The following is a 21,275-nucleotide window of genomic DNA, read 5'->3' on the forward strand; positions in this document are numbered from 1 at the left end:
ATGACATTGCTTTGATTGTATCAGATCATTCATGATTGCTTCAAGGAAGGATGCATTTTGTAAAGAATTTGAACAGGGCCTAGTTCTCCATGCTCTCATGAGGAAGGCTCTGGTTATCTTCTGTCAATGACACATCTGTCTCTCTCGCTCTCTCTCTGTCTCTGTCTCTCTCGTAGTGGTACACGAGGTGAACGGGGAGAACGGGGTCCACCAGCTCAGCGCCAATGAGGTGGACGAGCTCATCCACAAAGCCGACGAGTCCATGATGAGCGACGCCACCACCGCTGGTGCCACCTCCACTGCCCCCGTCGTCCCCACCGATGCTGAGTTAGCCGCGGAGCAGCAGACGACACCACAGAAGGAGATCACTGGCATGGAGGCCAAGGCGGGCGGCGCCAGTCCCCAGCCAGGTGGAGGCGAGGTAGAGGCCAGTGCCGAGAACCCCGTCACCATGGTGTTCATGGGCTACCAAAGCGTGGAGGATGAGGCGGAAACCAACAAGGTGCTGGGCCTGGAGGGCACCGTCAAGGCCCAGCTGGTGGTCATCGAGGACGGCGAGGGCAAGAATGTGACGGTGGGGCCCAACTCCGCCACTGTGACCGTCACCGAGGGAGGCACCAAGGAAGAGCAGTCGCCCCCGCCCAACGGCAGTGCCGCCGACCCAGTTAAGACCCCCCAGGAGAAGGCCCCCGTGGGGGAGAAGGGGGGCGAGCCAGAGGGGGGCGCCACTGAGCTCAACAATAAGGAAAAGCAGCCCTGCAAGTGCTGCACCATCATGTGAGCCACTGTTGTGTGGCCGCATTCCCCCCGGGACTTGACTTTTCAAGGAGAAATGACAAACCAACAACAACCATAGCGTGAAAAAATAAAAAATAAATCACCCCTTTCCCGTTAGCCCCCCTCCCGACAAAAAAAGGCATAAATGTTCTGTATCTTTTGATAGCCGGCTGTTGTTTCCCAACTTCATTTTCATCTCTTGTTTTATATATTTCATTTTTCTCCTTTCATTCTTTTAACTTTTGTATGATTTTGGGTTGTGATTAAAACGGATGGTGCCAAAGGCGAGCCATCCCTGCGTTTTCACACTTTGAGGTTTCTGAGGGAGAGAGGAGATAGAAAAGGAAAGATAGAGGGAGAGAAAGACAGAGGAACTGGTTCGTTCACACACCCAGCATTGTCCAACAAGCTTTTTTTTTTAATGACATCTCTAATACACCGTCATGAGTTTTGTAATCTTAACTTTCTGTATGAAGGACAGATATATGTCTCTATATATCTAAATATATAAATTCTTTATTTTAAAGATATATTTATTAGACTTTTTTTTGTTTTTGAAAAAGGCCTGACAGAAGCATGTTATACATTGTGCTTTCTGTCCTCTGCTAGTGCATTTTAGATAAAAACATGGGGAAATATTTATGACTGATAAAGCTGTTAGAGAATTCTCTTGGATTTTGTTTTCCAGAAAGAAAAAGAAAAGAAAAGGGACTTTGGAATTTCTGAGACTGACACCAACCACACTGCTATTTGGAAGTGACATGCAATGAGACGTGATATTGATGACATCGTTGTACTGTGTGCGTGGGTGTATGAGCATGTATGGATGTGTGTTTGAATGTGTGTGTGTTGGATTACAATGGCCTCATTGGTCCTTATATCATCCTACACTACACTACCCACAATCCCCATCACCTCTTTTCTTTCTGGAAGAAAAAACAATACTCGCTTATTCTTTTTGGTCATTTTCCTGCGCCCAAATCAACTACACTAGTTCGACAACACTAGTAATGAATTGAATGTGTGAAGGTCTTTCATACCGAAGCTTGAGACTGATGAAATGAATGTCCCTGTGTAAGCCTTGACGTTTGTGTGGTTCACCTCCACTTAACTACATTACCAAGAATACAACTACCCCTTTAAAATAAATAATGCCTTTGTGATAACAGTATTAACTATTTTTCCTTTAACTCAATGACATAATCCAAGCTCTGGCTCCTGATGTGATGACCTACCAACAACTGTGTTTTGATATGATGGTCGGCCTGGACAGGCCCTTCCAACATCCCAAAGATTTTCAGTTGGATATCAACTACTGTGGAATTGGTGCATAGAGCATAGTCTGTTGTTTTCAACCTTGGCACAGCAGCGCATATACTAAACTGTTGCAAATACTGTAAGAAGTTGCTCCATTCAGACTTTTAGGAGGAGTGCCATTTGGAGGGGGTTGGGGGTCATATTGTATGTCGCCCTCAGAGTTGGTGTGGGAGGAGCTTCACTTTAAGAGTATTTGGTTTCCTGTTTTCCTGTTTGAACTCTACTGTTAGGCCCTAGTTTTGTCATTTAAGGGAAACAAAACCAAACAAAAGTTGAAGTAGGCCTACTTTTCATTCAGTGTATCTATCTATCAACATGCTAGATCTGAGGTAAAAAGCATGGAATTTCAACATTTTTACAGTCCTAGAAGTTGACAGAATCCTTTTCCACAGGGAGTGGCAAATTTCGCTCCAAAATCAATGTTGCAATAATATTTTTATTTTCCTCACAGATATTTTTTTTTGCGGTGTAGCTCAAATTGAACAGCTGTATTTTACTTTTGTGTGCGTTTTTGCTGCATTATGGGTGCCTGTAGTTATAGAATATCTTACTTCTTACTTATTTTTGCACCAGCGAGCTGACTTCTTGGAGCCAAATTTCCAGCTGAGCTGAGGGTCATGTTATTATTGTCCAGTGTATTTTTCCAGTGGTGAGTTGAGTCAGTTGAGTTGAATTGGTCAAGCTAGGAGCCAGATCTTTTCAACCGACGCACTGACACGTGGACCATGTAAACGTGGTCCATGTAGTATTTGCATGCGGAATAAAACATTTTGTTTTCAAAGATGGCTAAATAGTGGATCGTCTGCGTTATCTTGAAGTGAGTCAAAGGTGTGAGCTCTCTCCAGTAAGAGGTTGACCGACCTTGGGTGATGTTTGCCTAACCCTCGTTTAATATTGTTCCATGTGCATTTGTACCTATCCATTGATATTTATAGAGCTCTATAGGTTATTTTAACGGTGTATGTCATTGGGCTCCCGAGTGGGGCAGCGGTCCAAGGCACTGCATCTCTGTGCAAGAGGGCATCTCTACAGTCCCTGGTTCGAATCCGGGCTGTATCACATCCGGCTGTGATTGAGAGTCCAATAGGACGGCGCACAATTGGCCCAGCGTCCCCGGGATAGGCCTTCATTGTAAATGAGAATTTTGTTCTTAACTGACTTGCCTAGTTAAAAGAAAGGTTAAATACACAAATGTATTTGTGAGGGTTCAAATCAAGAACAGGATGGACATAGATAAAATCAAATAAACATCTGATAACAAGGTCTGATAAGCCTTGTCAGAATAATGCTGGTAAATCCAGTACATTGTAGAAAAAACCCAAATGGAACATCTATTCATTTCATTGTGTAAAATATATCATGAAACAAATGTATTTTGCCAATCCCCTTCAATCCCACCTCCTCCTGCGCGTTCAAATGGGCAGGGCAATCATTGATATGCCGACACCTTCTCCAATATGCCGCTCAGCATCCAGCAAGGAGGAAGGAGCAGAAAAAGCAGACTCGGTGTACAGTCAATGTACAGTCAATGTACAGTCAGTGTACGGTCAGTGTACACCGTGACATGGCCTGACTCTCTAGACAGCTCTTTGTCTCTGTGAGTGGGCGCTGGTCACGACGAGGGCACAGACATGTGCATTACTCTATAGGACTGTCAGCATGGGGTGTTGGTCTAGAAGGTGTCCCGACAAAAACACTGCCTTCGATCTGTTCAGGCATCACTGAAGACCAGTCCTCGTCAAGTCACATTCCCACACTGCTGGATCCAAACCTATGCAAGAACTGCCATGCTAACGAATCACCATCTAGGTATAGCATATAGGACTGGATAAGAGGCTTTAAGGTCATCAGTATATTACACAAAACAATTATCTAAAGGGCCAAGCATTGAACAATGGCCCATCCCTTCCTTTGTATTATATGATTATGCCTTTTTATTTCTGAAATACTGTCTAGCTAACAGCTCACTACATATACAGTACATGTGGCTCAGTGGCTGTTGGTTGGCATAGGTTAGGTTGGTCCATATCAATATTAAAGGTGGGGTAAAGGATTTCATATGTTGGCACTGCCAACTTGGCTGCACATGACATGCTGGGATGGCTAAATGTGGGTGGTGTGTTTCTGTGGTGCTAAATCATTGATACTGTCATATGTGACTGCAGAAGATTAGATATTATTTTCTGCAACTTGTGTTTTAAGAAAATCACAGATATTTCTATTTGCAATAGGAAACAGTAGCAAGAGTCATTTTGCTAGACACCTCAACAAGAAGCAGAAACTGTGCTGTTTTAAATGTTTTTTTCTTTGAAGAAAACATTTGCAACATTCATCTCAAAATGGAAAAACATGAACCGTACAAATGCACTTAGGTTGATCGAACTGAAACGAATGACGCTCCTGGTCTAACTATTCGCCCGTACTATTAGAGTCAGAGAGAACATTGGTGACTTTAACGAAATCAAATTTGTCCATCTTCTTCACAGTGAAATATGGTGACACTTAAGTTGAAGAAGGCATGCATGATACCTTCCTAATATGACGATAGAGGAAAGAATTACTTGCCACTCTCGGAAACAAGATGACAATGTTAATCGTATTTGCTCTATTGGTGCAGCACATTTTGCTTCATCAACTTTGAGCTTCAAGGTAAACAAATGTCAATGTCGTTCTTATGAAGGGTAATGAATGCCAATGCCATTCTTATCAGGGGTAACGCATGGACACCTCCACTCGAAGTGCCCTCACTGAGCAGTAGCGGGAGTCAAATGCAGGGTCAAATATTTTTCTATCCCTAATGTCTAAGGTTAGGATAGGGGTATAGGGTAATCTGATCCTAGATCTGTGGTGAAGGGTAACTTTTACCTCGAGCTCCTGTTGAATACCCAATACCCTTCCTTCTTTGGCCCCTCCCTCTTGGTGAGCTTGGTGCAGCGGCAGTGAGGCTTGTCGCCCCTGGCAACCCCAGCTCCTCCCACTCTGCACTGCCTGCACCGTGGTGCATTGCTTGCTGTTTGGGGTTTCAGGCTGGGTTTCTGTATAGCACTTTGTGACATCGGCTGATGTAAAAAGGGCTTTATAAATACATTTGATTGATTGATGACTCTGCAGCAGCACCCCCTGTTGGTTCTTATCAATATTTACATTCCAGTTCTGGCTTTCTCTCTCTCTACACACCCCCAATGCCTTGTAGTCTGGCCCCCGGCCAGGCATATTTTTTGTAAATGCATATATAAATATCTACATATAAATGTCTTTGTGCAAAACAAAATGTCTGTCGCTCTCTCATCCTCTAGTGTAGACTCATAGATCCCTGTCCCTTCCCCAGTGACTCTGCGCTCATGGCAGTCAGTCAGTGGAGGGCCCAGGTAGATAGAGTGAGTGTCCACAAACTGCTGCTTTCGTATTGCTTTGTTAGTTGTGAAGGTCTGCTTTCTTACAAATTGGAAAGTGCTGTAGAGGAAAGTGTTTGAAAAGACAAATAAAAATGTGATGTGCTTCAAAGGTCTCCCGGTCTCTGTTTTGTTTTTGTGTTCCCTCCCTCCAACTTGAAAATAGTTTTCACCTCAGTCAGTACAAATTTGTGAAAGTGTGTGCGGGTGCATGTGAGTGTGTGTGTGTGTGTGTGTCTTTAGCCTTGGTTCTTAGACTAAGTTGAAATCCCCCTTGAGGCTTGCATCGATCACGAAGGCCTGCATTGTGAAATCCTCACAGTCCTTTCCAATGAACGAAGGTCCTGCCCACTTATGCACCACAATGCAATGTTTTTACACTGCTAATCTAAGACCTGCTGCACCATTGTCACGGCCATTGTCATCGACACAGTCACCTGGCTACACAGTCACTGTTGGTAGATGCGGGACTGTGTGTGCGCGCGTGTGCACAGATGGCTCCTCTTTTGTCCGGGCACTTTGTGATGGTCAGCAGCATTCCATTGCAATTCCCCTGTCCTCAGCAACAGACATGGGAGCAGTCACGCCACCCAACGCTTTGTGTTCTGGAACCCCCCCCTTACCCTCTCACTCCCTTGTCTGGGGGGGGGGGGGGTGACAGATACCGTTGGGGGAGGCGTGGGGGGTAACAGGGAGGGGTCCAGTCAGGGCCAAACCACAGACCAAAACACCAGCGGAGACCCAGCTGTTAGGCTTAACACAGTAGGGGATACGAGGGGGGTGCAGATCCAGACGACAGAACACCTGCTGGAGAACCCAGACGTCTAGGAGGGCAAGTCTAGAACCGAGAGGTGAGTTAAGGAATGGGGCGAGGGGGGGTGGGGGTCTTTGATTAAGCTACTGACCAAAAAAATCGTATTCCTTGTGTACTCAAATATGGACATTTATGAAATGTGTACAGTCATTTTTAATTGCCAGATGAAAAAAAACGTAAGGATTAATCAACCAAAAAAGCAACTGGAAGGTTCACCAAAATGTTAGTTTAATCAATGTTTTGTTTTATCATGTTCTGTCTTACCCCAAAACTTTGAATTCAAATTCAATGTACTGTCTTTCCCATTGTTGAGTGTTCTACCTCCCTCCCTCTCTCGTCTCAGAATGAGCACACCTGGCCTGAGTTGATCTTGATTGCCCCCCTGCACCTAGCCTTGAATCCTGTCACACAGAGAGCTACCTGAACACGTTCACCAACACGCTGTAACACACACAAGTGCTCTCTTACACAGATAGACATACACTCACACTGCAGGATGTTCAAGTACACTCCTCCTTGGCAGGTGCTGTGTAACAGCATGGAGCATGAGACCAAGGTAAGACAACCCTTACCGCAAACACACAATGACAGGGGTAGTTACAACAATGTTAAAGGGATCCTGATTGCAGGCTAACAATTTGTTTTGCTTTGACATTCTCCAACCCCCACCCCCCCACCCCATTTACCAACAATCAACATCCCACACAGTTGGATCTGCATTGTTAATGTTTGTACCACAGCTGTTGCAGCCTAGATTCTTCCCATGGTTTCCATGATATTGGGAAATGTTTTTAACTATGGCGTTCATTGATTTTAAATGTCATTTTGGACAAATACATCTCAATAGTACCCATTTTTAATGTCTGTTTCATCTGTCATGCATTTGATTCCTAGATGTAAGACCATAGTGGTGTGAAGTAGATCACAATCACAAACATTCCTTTGCATTAGTAAGCTAAACTGAGATCCATATTATGTTTGTCATGACCCCTTCAAATTTTTATTCAGAGTGACAAAGTTGATTGAAATACTCTGGTGTAAATGTACAAGGTAGCCACTAGAGCGCAGCAAAGCTATGTTCAGTGTGAACCTTCCCATTTCTCAGAGCGAATGCCCTTTTATATGGAATGCCCTCTATCAGGGGTGAAATGCACCCTAAAAGTCTGAGGGGACGCAAAGTATGTGAGCATGGCTGGGGGGTGAAAGACACCTGAAACAACTTTTTCCTGGCATCTAGAGCCATAATCATTATTTGATGTAAAAAAATGTATTTTTTCTGCATTTCTAAGTAATGAACATTTTGGCCAATGATGACTCAAGCTCTTCCACTGGACTAGCTGTAGCAGTGACATCCTCTCAGGTGAACTTCAAACCCAAAGGAAGATTATTCTTTAACAGTCCACAGGCAACATACTGAGGATGTCTCAGTACTTTTGATGTCTCAGTACTTTTGATGTCTCAGTACTTTTGTGTTCTTTTGTGTTTTTGTTTCCTTATGAGACCAATGGTAGGTAAAGGGAATGGATATGTTTCCATAAGTTTGTCAAGTCATGTCATGAAGGAAGCTTCTGTACTGAGACACAAAATGATCACCAGGAAATTGGCCAACTCATTCCCTTAGGCCAGGGTTCTCTGACTCTCTGACAAATAATCAACTAATTACGGACTTCAGTTTGGACCACAGGTCATTTTTCATCTGGGTCGTCTTGTTTGATTTGCCTTGGTGACGTGAATGGGTTTCTCTTCTCTCCCTACCTTTTGTTATAGCGGTTTGTCAGTCTTGTGCACTTCTCGCTGTTCGGTAAGAGGGTGTGGCTTCAATAACTGACATGATATTGACTGAACTTTGCCTGTGCTCGAGGGTGCTCAAAAGACCGAGAGCGGGAGACACAAGACAACAAACTTGTCTTGTTTGCGGTATACTAATTAAGGTAGGGTTCATTACTTGATTTTCCCAAATTAACTGTACTTTTGATCCAAATGCATTTCAATGGCATTATCGATACTTACATTATCTATGAATTGTAAGCACTTCAGTTAAGTGGTAGTTTGGTGATCAGGTGCATTAGCTTAGAAGACACTGGTTGGATTTTCCATCTTGTCACACTGTCTACATTACTGAATAATGACCTCTACTTATTTTCAAAAGTTGATGTCAAATTAAACCCTTGTGCATTGACTGAGGGAAGTAAGCCTAATGTAAGTCTATTTCCCTATACACTTCTTTTGTGTGTATCAAGTAATGGCTGTTCTCCATGTTTCTCCAAATGCTACAGCCTACCCTATTTGAGGAGGACCTTGTATACCCTGGTCTCTGTAACTACACAACCTATACCCATGGGAACACCATCACATTGTTAATTTGCTAAATGTTCTCTCTCTCTCTTCTCTTTTTTTGTTGATTAGTAGAGCTTTAATGAGCAGTTGGCATGGTTGTCCTTCCAAGACATGAAAACTAGTTGGAAATCTGTATGGTCGACAGACATAAGCTGTAGGGTATGACAACATGTATTTGGGCATTTATTTCAGACAGTCGATGAGTGTGTATGTGTATATATATATATTAGCCTTGAATAAGTCTGAAGATTTTGATGGGGACGACTTATCTGTGGCAAAATCTTTATTGCGTAATTTGTTGTATCTTGTGTGCTACATGCAACTTGGCCTTAGTTGATCCATGCCACAATAGGCACTTTACTGACAGAAACTAGTGTGGTGTGTACACACACACACACACACACACACCAGTGTGAGGTAATAAATTAGTGGAGGCAAGGACACTTGTGTATCTCCTGTCCCCCACCGATCACTCCTCTTCTCTCTCAGCCAATGAGCAAAGGGCAGAGGAGCCGATTCCAGAAAGTGGCGCTGAAAAGAGCTTATCAGGGGTACACAGTCCACTGTCACACAAGTGGTCACATGCGCGCATACACACACTGCAGGCTGCCTTAGAACTCTTGGGATAGTGCGTTACTTTTTAATCCAAAATGTATGTACATTTGCTGAAGCGCTTATTCTGAGGTCAGCCAAACGTCTTGGCATCTCCGGGAAGGTTAGGACTGGGTAAACTCCGGTCCATTTGTCTAGTGTTGTGTATCTGTCATGATTAGTTTAATAATTCTGTGTCAGCAGGGTTACAATGACAATTGTGAAATGCAAGATTGTTTTTTCAATTGAAATTACAATGTTGAATGGAGTGGAAGCTTCCAGAGGCTCTAGGTTTTACTCAATAGCCAACATGCTCGAATAGCAGTGAGCATGTTATGCTAGAGTATATGCTGTTATGCCAAAAGTGCTATAGAGATTCTAAGTGATACTGCTAGTTGCCATTAAATATTTTCCTTTTAATCCTTTGTGTGGCATATAAAAATTGATTGACAAGTCAACCCGCCATTGCACCCAGCCTCCAGTGTAGTTAGTTCTACATCAGTCGAGTGAAGAGGAACTTATCTGTTTTCATTGGCCAAGAGTATCTAATATCCTGCTCGAGTGTCAGTACTCCCACCTCCAGATGAGTTGTGTGAGAAAGGAGTGAACACATTCCTCTCTCTCCCTCATTATGGTTCTTTATACATCTTCTGACAACTAGGCACTTTGAAAAGGAATTGTAGCTGCACACTCTAGGTCTCACTCCAGGTCAGGCTTCTCCAACCCCAGTTGTAACCAAGCTGAATCATTTTGTCAACCAGCTAATTATTAGAAACCGATGCCCTAAAACTACAGGATGGTAGGTCTCCAGCAGCAGGGTTGGAGAGCCCTGCTCTAGGTACATGTCTGCAGGTTTAAGATTAATCCATTGCTTGAATAAATTGATAATGGTTGATAATAACTACACTGAACAAAAATATAAACGCAACAATGTAAAGTTTTGGTACCATGTTTCATGAGCTGAAATAAATGGTCCATACACTGAAATAAATGGTCCATACACACAGTGTATTTCTCTCAAATTTGGTGCACAAATGTGTTTACATCCCTGTTAGTGAGCATTTCCCCTTTGCCAAGATAATCCATCTCCCTGAGAAGTTTGGCATATCAAGAAGCCGATCAATTGGCACGATCATTACACAGGTGCACCTTATGCTGGGGACAATAAAAGGCCACTCTAAAATGTGCAGTTTTGTCACAACGTAGAAATATTTTAAAGGAGCGTGCAATTGGCATACTGACTGCAGGAATGTCCACTAGAGCTGTTGCCAGATAATTTAATGTTACTTTCTCTACCATAAGCTGCCTCCTTACGTTGTTTTAGAGAATTTGGCATTATGTCCAACACGTGTACGACAGCGTGTTCCAGTTCCCGCACAGCCATTGAAGAGCAGTGGGACAACATTCCACAATCAACAGCCTGATCAGCTCTATGTGAAGGAGATGTGTCACACCGCATGAGGCAAATTGTGGTCACCAGATACTGACTGGTTTTCTAATCCACACTGCTACCTTTTTTTTTAAATCTGTGACCAACAGATGCATCTATCTGTATTCCCAGTCACGAAATCCATAGATTAGGGCCTAATGAATTTATTTCAATTGACTGATTTCCTTATATTAACTGTAACTCGGTAATAAGCTACGGACAACGAACACCATTTTACTGATGGCAATTTGAATGCACAGAAATACCGTGACGAAATCCTGAGGTCCATTGTGAGACTTGTATTCTCATGTGAAATCATTGATTAGGGCCTAATGAATATTCTTCAATTGACTGATATCCTCATATGAACTGTCCCTCAGTAAAATCGTGAATTGTTTCACGTTCCATTTATATTTTTGCTCAGTATATAAAAGCTTGACTGTATGAGTTGTGCCGATTTTTACATTTAAAAAAATAATAATAAAATAGCAATCCATGTACAATATTATGAATCGTAATGTCTTGGCTAAGACGGGAACAGACAGTGTTTATGGCTCTTCATACAGACCTTTATACAGTATCACAGCAATGGATCTGGTAATCCTCCATACAGAAACTTCAAGGTTTGCAATAAATAGAGGTCTGACTGAGATGATTGAACCTTGTGTGTCATTCCCTTGCATACCAGCTTAACATTCCTTAGTTGCCTTCTAGACCAGCGCAAACATCTTTTTTTTTAGACCATCTCACACATTGGTTTCCTCTACATTTTCCCAGTTTGAGTTCCCGTGTCTTTCCTGATCAGCTAGGTTCACTGCAAACATGGTCTCTCGTTCTCATGCATTACATTTTAAGCTGTAAATATTATTGGCAACTTGTATATTGGCATTCCAAAGAAAATCTCAGCATCCTGTCTTGCACAACTTTTTATTTTATTTCCCCTGTTAAACAGATTCCTGTAAACCATAAAACCCCTGAAGGGTTATGCAACTCATTTCATCTTGGTGGCACAAGCCGTGTTCTGTAATATCTGTGAAGTGGGAATAACAGCCATTGTCACTGTATGCAAATATTTTTTTTAAATGTTTTATTTCACCTTTATTTAACCAGGTAGGCTAGTTGAGAACACCTTTATTTAACCAGGTAGGCTAGTTGAGAACACCTTTATTTAACCAGGTAGGCTAGTTGCAATCACCTTTATTTAACCAGGTAGGCTAGTAGCAATTCGACACATACGACAACAGAGTTACACATGGAATAAACAAAACATACAGTCAATAATGCAGTAGAACAAAATAAAACAGTCTATATACAGTGAGTGCAAATGAGGTAAGTTAAGGAAATAAATAGGCAATTAAACACTGGAATGGTAGATCGGCAGAAGATGAATGTGCAGGTAGAGATACTGGGGTGCAAAGGAGCAAAATAAATTAATAAATAACAGTATGGGGATGAGGTAGGTAGATGGATGGGCTGTGTACAGATGGGCTATGTACAGGTGCAGTGATCTGTAAGCTGCTCTGACAGCTGGTGCTTAAAGCTAGTGAGGGAGATGTGAGTCTCCAGCTTCAGACATTTTTGCAATTCGTTCCAGTCATGGGCAGCAGAGAACTGGAAGGAAAGACGACCAAAGGAGGAATTGGCTTTGGGGGTGACTAGTGAGATATACCTGCTGGAGCGCGTGCTACGAGTGGGTGCTGCTATGGTAACCAGTGAGTTAGTACTACAGGATGCAAATTTCTGTTAGAAAAGCTAAGGCAAGCTTTTTCAAACTGCCTGTGTATATTTGTTCCTAACTTCCCTGAAAATGTGCATATCACAGGGGCTATTCGATGCTAATGCAGAATGCCACAGGATGTTTTTGTGCTGGTCGAGGGCAGACCGGTCTGGAGTGAACCAAGGACTATATCTATTCCTAGTTCTGCATTTTTTGAGGGGCATGCTTATTTAAGATGGTGAGGAAGGCACTTTTAAAGAATAGCCAGGCATCATCTACTGACGGGATGAGGTCAATGTCATTCCAGGATACCCCGGCCAGGTCGATTAGAAAGGCCTGCTCGCAGAAGTGTTTCAGGGAGTGTTTGACAGTGATGAGGGGTAGTCGTTTGGTCGCAGACCCATTACGGATGCAGACAGTGATCGCTGAGATCTTGATTGAAAAGAGCAGAGGTGTATTTGGAGGGCGAATTAGTTAGGATGACATCTATGAAGGTGCCCGTGTTTACTGATTTGGGGTTGTACCTGGTAGGTTCATTGATAAGATGTAGCTACTCAAAGTGTTTTCAATAAAATATTGAATAATTATGATAAATTGTTAGAATTATTTGGACAGTGGAGGGCTTGTTTGATTGGTTATAATGATCCAGTTGCCACTTGACCATTTCATCTTTCTTAATTATTATGTTGCTTAAGTGTTGGCCTATTTGACTTTTTTTTTAAATTGGTTGCAGAGGCTCTCAGTTGCTGCACCTGACGATTACCAGGATGTGTTGACCCAGGAGGAGGGAGACCAGATAGTAGGCCAATCTCACCAGCTTCCTGCTGCAGAAATCTCACCATCTACACAGGAAGACACCACATTCCAAGGAACCATGGAAAGCACACCCAGAAAATGGGTGCTTCAGCCCATGTCACCCAAACTGGAGCTGGCAGTAGACCTTCGCACCATGCTCAGCCCCACCACCGATGAGCCCTTTAGTCTGGACCAGAGCTGGATCTACAACCAAAATGGCAACTCTTCAGCTTTCAGTTTTGACAGCATCTCCGTGACCCGCACCCAGTCCACAGTTATCGTATCCACCCAGCAGAAGGTGTCCCGGGATGTGGTGGTGCAGGCCAGGCAGGTGGCGGTGTCAGAGGAAGATTGCGGCAACACCAGTGAAGACTGGCAACCCAGTAGCCCTAGCAGTGCAGGGAGCACGGGCTCCCAACGTGGCTTCTACTCCTTTGTGGATGATCCGGTGAGCCCCGAGGCGGAGATGAACGAAGCCTGGATGGTGTCCCCAGAGAGACAAGCCAAGTTGGCGACACTGAAAGAGGAAAGCAGTTTCAAACTGCAGACATACACCGGTGGGAAGAAGCCAGGGAGTCTGTTCGAGGATGACGAGGACTCCCGCTACCAGGTGAACACCAACGGTGCCCAATTCAAGGCGGAGGAGGAGGAGAAGCAGCTTAGGCAGGAGATCATCCACAGTCAAGCCCCCAAAAAGATTGCCACATTCAGGGAGCAGTGGAGTGCACTTGAAACCCTGGATCTCAGCAAATCACCCAGCAAGTTGCTCGAAGGGTTCAGCTTGTGCTACGGGCCAAGCAGCACTAAATCTGAGTCCACACCAGCAGCTGAGCCATGCACCATCGACAACGAACAGATCAACTTCAGTGCAGCACGGGAGCAGTTCCTAAAGATGGAACAGTCGAGGCTCAACCCATTCCTGCAGAGTCCCCGCTCTCTAAAACCACAAAGACTGTGGCAGTCAGAAGACAGCTTGCTGTCACCAAGGAGTGAGAAAAAAGACTACCACTCTGCGAAATGGTTTAACCAAAGTCTGACCCCAGTGAAACGTCAGGACAAAGGGGAAAATGTTGCTGGCAGAAAGGTGTACCGCACAGAGGAGAGGGTAACCAAGAGGCAGAGTAGCCTGTTTGATGACCTTGACTCTGGACTTGAGGATCTATCGGGTGACACCAGTGTTGGCTACACAAGTGACGGAAGCATGTCCAATGACAACCCTCAGCCAGAAAGCAAGGGCACCCAACCGGCAAGTGGTTACAGAGAGACGCCCATAGAGAGGGAGATTCGTATCGCTCAGGAGAGAGAAGAGAGTCTTCGGCGATTGCGGGGCATCAAGCACACCGACGTCCAAGAGATGGTGGAGGTCAAGTCTCTGCTCTCCCAGCCTACACCGCCAATGATGCCTGTCAAGGCAAATAAGAAGAACCGGGTGAGCTTCTTCATCCAGCGTGAGATCAAAAAGGACAGCCAGAGGGAAGAAGACTTGCTGCACCAGGGGAGAGTCCCAGGTCTGTATGACCAGGGAACGCCTCAGGAAATGGAGGATCGGAGAAAGATCTTTGAGCTTCGAGACCAATCTGGAGCCGAGGTCGAGACGATGAAAAGGACTTGGTCATCACCCAGGGTCATTGTGAGGAGTAGCAGCTCAGATACGGAAGGCTACCCTTCCCCTTGCTGCCCTCACCGGCACACCGAAGAGACCGAGTTGTACATCGGCAGCATGAGCGCCACTCCAAGCGTCAATACCACCAGCGAAGGCTGGAGTTCAGAGTCCCAAGACCTCAATAGAGTACTGCCAAGCAGCTTCCCAGAGGAGAGCGTCATGTTGAAAGGGAATGAGACCAGTAAGGCAGAAAGCGCTCAAGTCACAGTGGTGGTGAAGACCAGTACTAGTGAAATAGTAAATTACCCATCGTGGTTAGTGGAAAGAAAGAAGCCAGTTCCAGCCAGAGGCTCCTCGGCTAAAGAAGCCTCCTCTTTGTCATCCTCCTCACCTACACCCACTGCGTTTGCAGTGCAGGTGTCTGAACCGAGTGATAAGCCTGTTCCAACCTGGAGGGCGCACCTGGATTCTGGCGGCCTGCGACATCGAAGACCAAACGCTCCAGATATTATCCAGAAGGAGATTGAGCAGGATCTGAAACGTGAGCAAGAGCTCCGGGAACTGCGGGAATCCAGTGGCTTGTCTGCCTCTATGGAAGGAAGCTTGGACTGTATAGAACGAGACGCTAAAGACGCATGTCAATCGCAAAGCCTGCGAAGAGTCATTGTGGCACAGGAAGAGTCTGTCTTCTCTGAGAGCCCTTCACTTCCAGTAGAGCAGACGAGATTGGCCAGATGGTCCTACTCATCTATCACTCCAGTATCAATGCTAGGTAGGATGGTTCAATTCATTTATCCATACACAAATCTATACAATTACAAGACTACCTAACAGAGGAATTATTCGTGGTGGCAATATCTTATACTTGTTTTTGGCTTGATTTAGTAAGCAGATGTCTACATGCACCAAATGTCCTCACAATTCTAGCTTTTAGTGGAATTTGTTTGTCTTGTATACTGCTGGCTTTCTTAGACTGGAAGACATGACAAACTTAATTCGATCCTGTACTTTGGTCATATATGAGCAGAGGAACCAATGCTGTGTTACCAGCCATGATTAATCATTGACACACAGGCTATTACTTTGCATCAAAAAGGCTCAAATAAGTCAGATAAACAGAACAGTGAAAGTTTAATAATTTATTCTTTCATTTCTGCTTTTCCTGACGGACTGAAATTGTGGTTCAAGGCCCAGTGCGGTTAAAAACATGCTTGACCTGTGTTCTATACATATTTCCACATTGAGGTTAGAATAATATTGTAAAAATTATAATGCCCTTTTAGTGTAAGAGATGTTTGAAAAGACCACCTGAAATTCTTGCCTGTTTTAGTGGGATGAAGTTTTGACCTGCCTGGTGACATCACTAGGTGGAAAATTAGTTAATAGACCAATAAGAAAGAGCTCCAAACCGCTCTGCCAGTAAGAGCTAGTTTCAGCTTTCCCCTCCCCACTCAGACAGTCCTAGCAAAATTGTCTGAGATTGTTCTTAGCTAAGAAGCCATTTCTGTTTCTTTTTGACAATTTTAATTGAAAATAATCACAGTAAGGTACTAATTTATTACCCAGAAAGGATTTGATATTGAGATTTTTTTTTAAACGGCTGCACTGGACCTTAAGATTATTCTACCTCCAGTCACATTAAAGGGCCAATGCAGCTGTTTTTATCTCAATATCAAACAGTACCTTACTGTAATAGCTTTCCATAAAATTGGTCAAAAATAGCATTTTAGCAAAAACTTTCTCAAGCTAAAATTTAGCTAGGACTGCAAGCAACACTCACGACTGAGTTCCAAACTGCCTCTGGAAGCAACGTCAGCACAAGAACTGTTCGTCGAGAGCTTCATGAAATGGGTTTACATGGCCAATTAGCTGCACGCAAGTCTAAGATCACCATGCACAATACCAAGCGTCGGCTGGAGTGGTGTAAAGCTCGCTGCCATTGGAGCAGTGGAATGTGTTCTCTGAAGTGATGAATCACGCTTCACCACCTGGCAGTCCGACAGACTAATCTGGGTATGACGGATAAGAGGAGAACACTACCTGCCTGAATGCATAGTGCCAACTGTAAAGATTGGTGGAGGAGGAATAATGGTCTGGGGCTGTTTTTCATGGTTCGGGCTAGGCCCTTTAGTTCCAGTGACGGTAAATCTTAACGCTACAGCATACAATGACATTCTAGACCACTGGAGGCAACTCCAGTCCCTGAGGGCCTGATTGGTGTCACACTTCTCCATCCCTAGCAAAAACAGCGGATTAATCAAATTGCATTCTAAACTGAAGATGGGGCAAAACTGATACCAATCAGGCCCTCGAGGACTGGAACTGCCCACCCTTATTCTAGACGATTCTGTGCTTACAACTGTTTGGGGAAGGCCCTTTACTGTTTCAGAATGACAGTGACCCCTTGCGCAAACCAAGGTCCGTACAGAATTGTTTTTGTCAAGATCGTTGTGGAAGAACTTGACTGGCCTGCACAGAACCCTGACCGTAACCCCATCAAACACCTTTGGGATGAATTGGAACGGTGACTGCGAGCCAGGCCTAATCACCCAACATCAGTGCCCGACCTCGCTAATGCTCTTGTGGCTGACTGGAAGAAAGCCCCCGCAGCAATGTTCCAAATTGTAGTGGAAAGCCTTCCCAGAAGAGTAGAGACCAACTACATATTATTGCCCGTGATTTTGGAATGAGATGTTCGACGAGCAGGGGTCCACATACTTTTGGTCATGTAGTGTAGTTTCATGTGTTTTGTATGTACAATATCATACAAAACACAGGAAAAACATAGTTTTGACTGCACTGGGCCTTTTTAAAACTAGTGTTACGGCAAGATGTCTACCCATGTCCATTTTCATAGTCAAGTGTGTACAATGGTATGACTACAATTCGGCTATCTTCATGTACAGTTCCTTCAGAAAGTGTTCATACCTGTTGACTTATTCCACATTTTGTTGTTACAGCCTGAATTCCAAGTAGATTAAATGTAAGAGCTTCCACACCTGGATTGTGCAACCTTGGCCCAGTTTATTATTTTCAGGCTCTGTCAAATTGGTTGCTAGACAAACCATTTTCAGGACTTGCCATAGATTTTCAAGTAGATTTAAGTCAAAACTGTAACTCGGCCACTCAGGAAAATTTACTGTCTTCTTGGTAAGCAACTCCAGTGTAGATCTGGCCTTGTGTTTTATGGTGTTTTCCAGCTGAAAGGTGAATTCATCTCCCAGTGTCTAGTGGAATGTAGACTGAACCAGGTTTTCCTTTTGGATTTTGCCTGTGCTTAGTTCCATTCAGTTTCTTTTTTTTATCCTGAAAAAATCCTTAGTCCTTAACAATTACAAGCATACCCATAACATGATGCAGCCACCACTATGCATGAAAACATGGAGAGTGGTGCTCAGTAATGTATTGGATTTGCCCCAAATATTAACACTTTTTGTATTTAGAATATAAAAGTTCATTACTTTCTGACTTGTTGCAAACAGGATGCATGTTTTGGAATATTTGTACAGGCTTCCTTGATTCATCCTCTGTTTTCTCCTATCATAGCCATTAGTCTGTTTTTAAAGTCCCCATTAGCCTCTTGGTTTAAAAAAAGCAGGGATTTCACCATCTACCAATAGGTGCATATAGCTTAGTAGAACCCCTCCGCCGGCTTAGACAGGGCTTACTCTTATGGGTTAAATATGGTTGCGCATGTGTATTGCTCTAATAACCTTCCGCATATGAACAAAGCCTTAATCGTTCTCCTGGTCAAAAAATAAGTTTAAAAATAATTTGCAAAGCCAACAGATTAGAAACTATTCTTCCCAAAATAATACATTCTGTACATTCTGATCAAAAGGGTTTTATGAAAGTCTGACACTCTAGTCAACAGGCGCCTCTTTGACATCATGCATTCCGTGTCTTAAAGTAATGATGGACTGTCTTTTCTCTTTGCTTATTTGAGGTGTTCTTGCCATAATATGGACTTGGTCTTTTACCAAATAGGGGGTTTCTTCTTGTATACCACCCCTACCTTGTCAAAACACAAACGATTGGCTCAAATGCATTAAGATGAAAAAAAATTCCAGAAATGTAACTTAACATGGCACACCTGCTAATTGAAATGCATTCCAGGTGACTACCTCATGAAGCTGGTTGAGAGAATGCCAAGAGTGTGCAAAGCTGTCATCAAGGCAAAGGGTGGCTACTTTGAAGAATCTCAAATATATTTAGAATATACTTTTTTTTTTTACATGATTCCATATGTGTTATTTAATAGTTATGTCTTAACTATTCTTCAATGTAGAAAATAGTAAAAATAAAGAAAAACCCTTGAATGAGTAGGTGTGTACAAACTTTTGACTGGTAGTGTGAGATTAATTTGCACCGTATTAAAAATAACAATTCCACTTTGACATTACGGGGTTGTGTGTGTGTGTAGGCCAGTAAAACAATCTCAATTTAATCCACCTTAAATTCAGGCTGTATCACAACGTAGAAAAAGTCAAGGGGTGTACTTTCTGAAGGCACTGTAGTTTTCATGTTGCTTTCAACTTACATTTCGAATGTACTCTTGACACAATTACAAGCATGTATGTGTTAACTCAATGTTGCTCTATTTCTCTCCCCCTCCCCCCGATAAAGTGGACAGCGCATCTCGCTTTTCCACCTCCATTCGTCCCACTGCCCGTCTTCCCTCCTTTTCCATAGTCACTGCCCAGCCATGGGGCTCCCCAAGGCCCAGCTCCCCTGTGGTGAGCAGGGTTGCCCCCCTGTTGCCTGCTAGCCCGTGGGTAGAGATGGGTGGCTCCCCTGGGATCCCCACGCAAAAAGGCCTGACTGAAACACTGCTAGAGGACTTTGAGGAGAGGAGAATCAAACTGAAGCTGGAAGAGAATGCTGTGAGGAAAGACTGTAGTTATTGATGCTGTCTACATACATTGAAAATCCATTATAGACATAAGACATTTAGGTATAGTTTGGAAAGAAATACAGCAATGCAATATGCCTACAAAAGAGTACTGATAGTGTTGGCGAAACCATGTACATCTTGTGAGACTTCTCAATTCATAGGTTTTGTATCCTACAATGACAGTGTGCTAGTTGTTGAATTAGACTTTTCTGTTACCTCTAGTATGCAGGAATTCAGCCTACTGACGATGTGAACAATGAAGTAAGTGGTTGCTCTTCTCTCTGCTGATATCCATTGATTCATTTGTCTCCGAAGGCCTTTTATCACAGGTCCAATATGATATTGATGCTATTTCTTCCATTGCAGGTGTTGGAGGCGACCCGCGTCACCAGGCACAAAAACAAGCGGGCACTGCGCTGGGAGGCTGGCGACTACACCAAAGAGGACAGCCAATGAGTCCACCAGCCTTCACCACTGGAGGGTGAGCGAGCATGGAAAGGAGAAGAGGAGATGGAACAACAGGCATTTTAGGGAAGTTGTCCCATCTCAGCACATAAGAATATACTCCGTCTACACACTACCTGGCTGAACTAATGATTGGTCAACTTTGTGATAAACACCCCCCCCCCCCCCCCCCCCCCCCGTCCATCATCTGCCACCTGAGCATTGCCCTGACTAGGGCAGGTACCCTTTCACGATTTAGAAGCGAAAGGTGAACTGAAAAATATATGTAATAGATGAGACAGGTTTTTAGCTGAGGCAGAAAATGGAATGGAAGTGGAATTTGCGCCTGCTTAGAATGCATTGCCTTGTTTTGGGATGAAAAGGTGTATGAGTTATTTTTAAGTCTGGCAGTCACTGCTAGGTAGCTTTGATTAGGCCCATCCGCCCTCAAAAGGCTGCATAGAAAATGAGTGAGGGAGCTATTTTTGTCTTGTCAGTTGTGCTTTGCAAAGCAAAAACAAGCAAGAAACCATCAGATATCCATTATGTATTTAATCAAGTAAACATTTCCAAACCAATATCCAGTCCAATGAAGCACTTGCAGTAGTCTTCAGGAAATGTTGACTTTTTTGTCTAATTTAATATGAAATAATATCTAATAAAGAGTTAGCTACAGCGGATACCAGTATGTTTGTGTTCTTAATTGACTTGTATGTGCTGTGAGAGCAGAAATGTGTGCAAGACTTGAACCCGCCAGGTTCTTAGGTAATGTGTTTATAAAAATATTTAAGTACTACTAAAGTTGTTTTTTGGGGTAATTGTACTTTTACTATTTTATATTTTTGGCAACTTTTACTATTTTCCTGAAAATTTACTTTTTACTACATACATTTTCCTTGAAACACAAAAGTACTTGTTACATTTTTCTTAGCAGGACAGCCAAATGGTCTAATTCATACACTTAGCAAGAGAACATCCCTGGTCCTCCCTACTGCCTCTGATCTGGCAGACTCACCAAACACATGCTTCGTTTGTAAATTATGTCTGAGTGTTGGAGCGTGCCCTAACTATCCGTAAATTAAAAAAGAAAGAAAATGGTGCTGTCTGGTTTGCTTAATATAAGGAATTTGAAATGATTTATAGTTTTACTTTTGATACTTAAGTA

The 21,275-nt window shown here is 43.4% G+C and overlaps 2 protein-coding genes across 5 annotated transcripts in view; both read left to right on the plus strand.

The window, feature by feature from the left end:
- LOC109902361 (paralemmin-1) overlaps window positions 1–5,602 on the plus strand; it is a 65,575-nt gene extending 59,973 nt beyond the window's left edge. Inside the window, exon 7 of the mRNA XM_020498650.2 lies at window positions 177–5,602. Within this exon, the coding sequence (XP_020354239.1) occupies window positions 177–781 (605 nt within the window). The 3' untranslated portion in view covers window positions 782–5,602. The remainder of the gene's footprint in view (window positions 1–176) is intronic.
- A 547-nt stretch (window positions 5,603–6,149) lies between these two features.
- misp (mitotic spindle positioning) lies at window positions 6,150–20,790 on the plus strand. 4 transcript variants are annotated; one of them, XM_031786267.1, is made up of 7 exons: window positions 6,215–6,337; window positions 6,644–6,856; window positions 8,068–8,231; window positions 13,108–15,544; window positions 19,465–19,655; window positions 19,889–19,927; window positions 20,033–20,790. In XM_031786267.1, the coding sequence occupies exons 3-7, from the start codon at window positions 8,130–8,132 to the stop codon at window positions 20,120–20,122; spliced, it is 2,859 nt and encodes a 952-aa protein (XP_031642127.1). In that variant the 5' UTR covers window positions 6,215–6,337; window positions 6,644–6,856; window positions 8,068–8,129; the 3' UTR covers window positions 20,123–20,790. The 4 variants fall into 4 exon arrangements, with proteins under 4 accessions (XP_020354237.1, XP_031642127.1, XP_031642128.1 ...); XM_031786266.1 differs by having other exon boundaries at window positions 6,217–6,337; window positions 19,399–19,655; XM_020498648.2 differs by lacking the exon at window positions 8,068–8,231 and having other exon boundaries at window positions 6,150–6,337; window positions 19,399–19,655.
- Window positions 20,791–21,275: the final 485 nt, after the last annotated feature.

This window comes from Oncorhynchus kisutch, linkage group LG13 (assembly GCF_002021735.2).
Source record: "Oncorhynchus kisutch isolate 150728-3 linkage group LG13, Okis_V2, whole genome shotgun sequence".
NCBI lineage: Eukaryota > Metazoa > Chordata > Actinopteri > Salmoniformes > Salmonidae > Oncorhynchus > Oncorhynchus kisutch.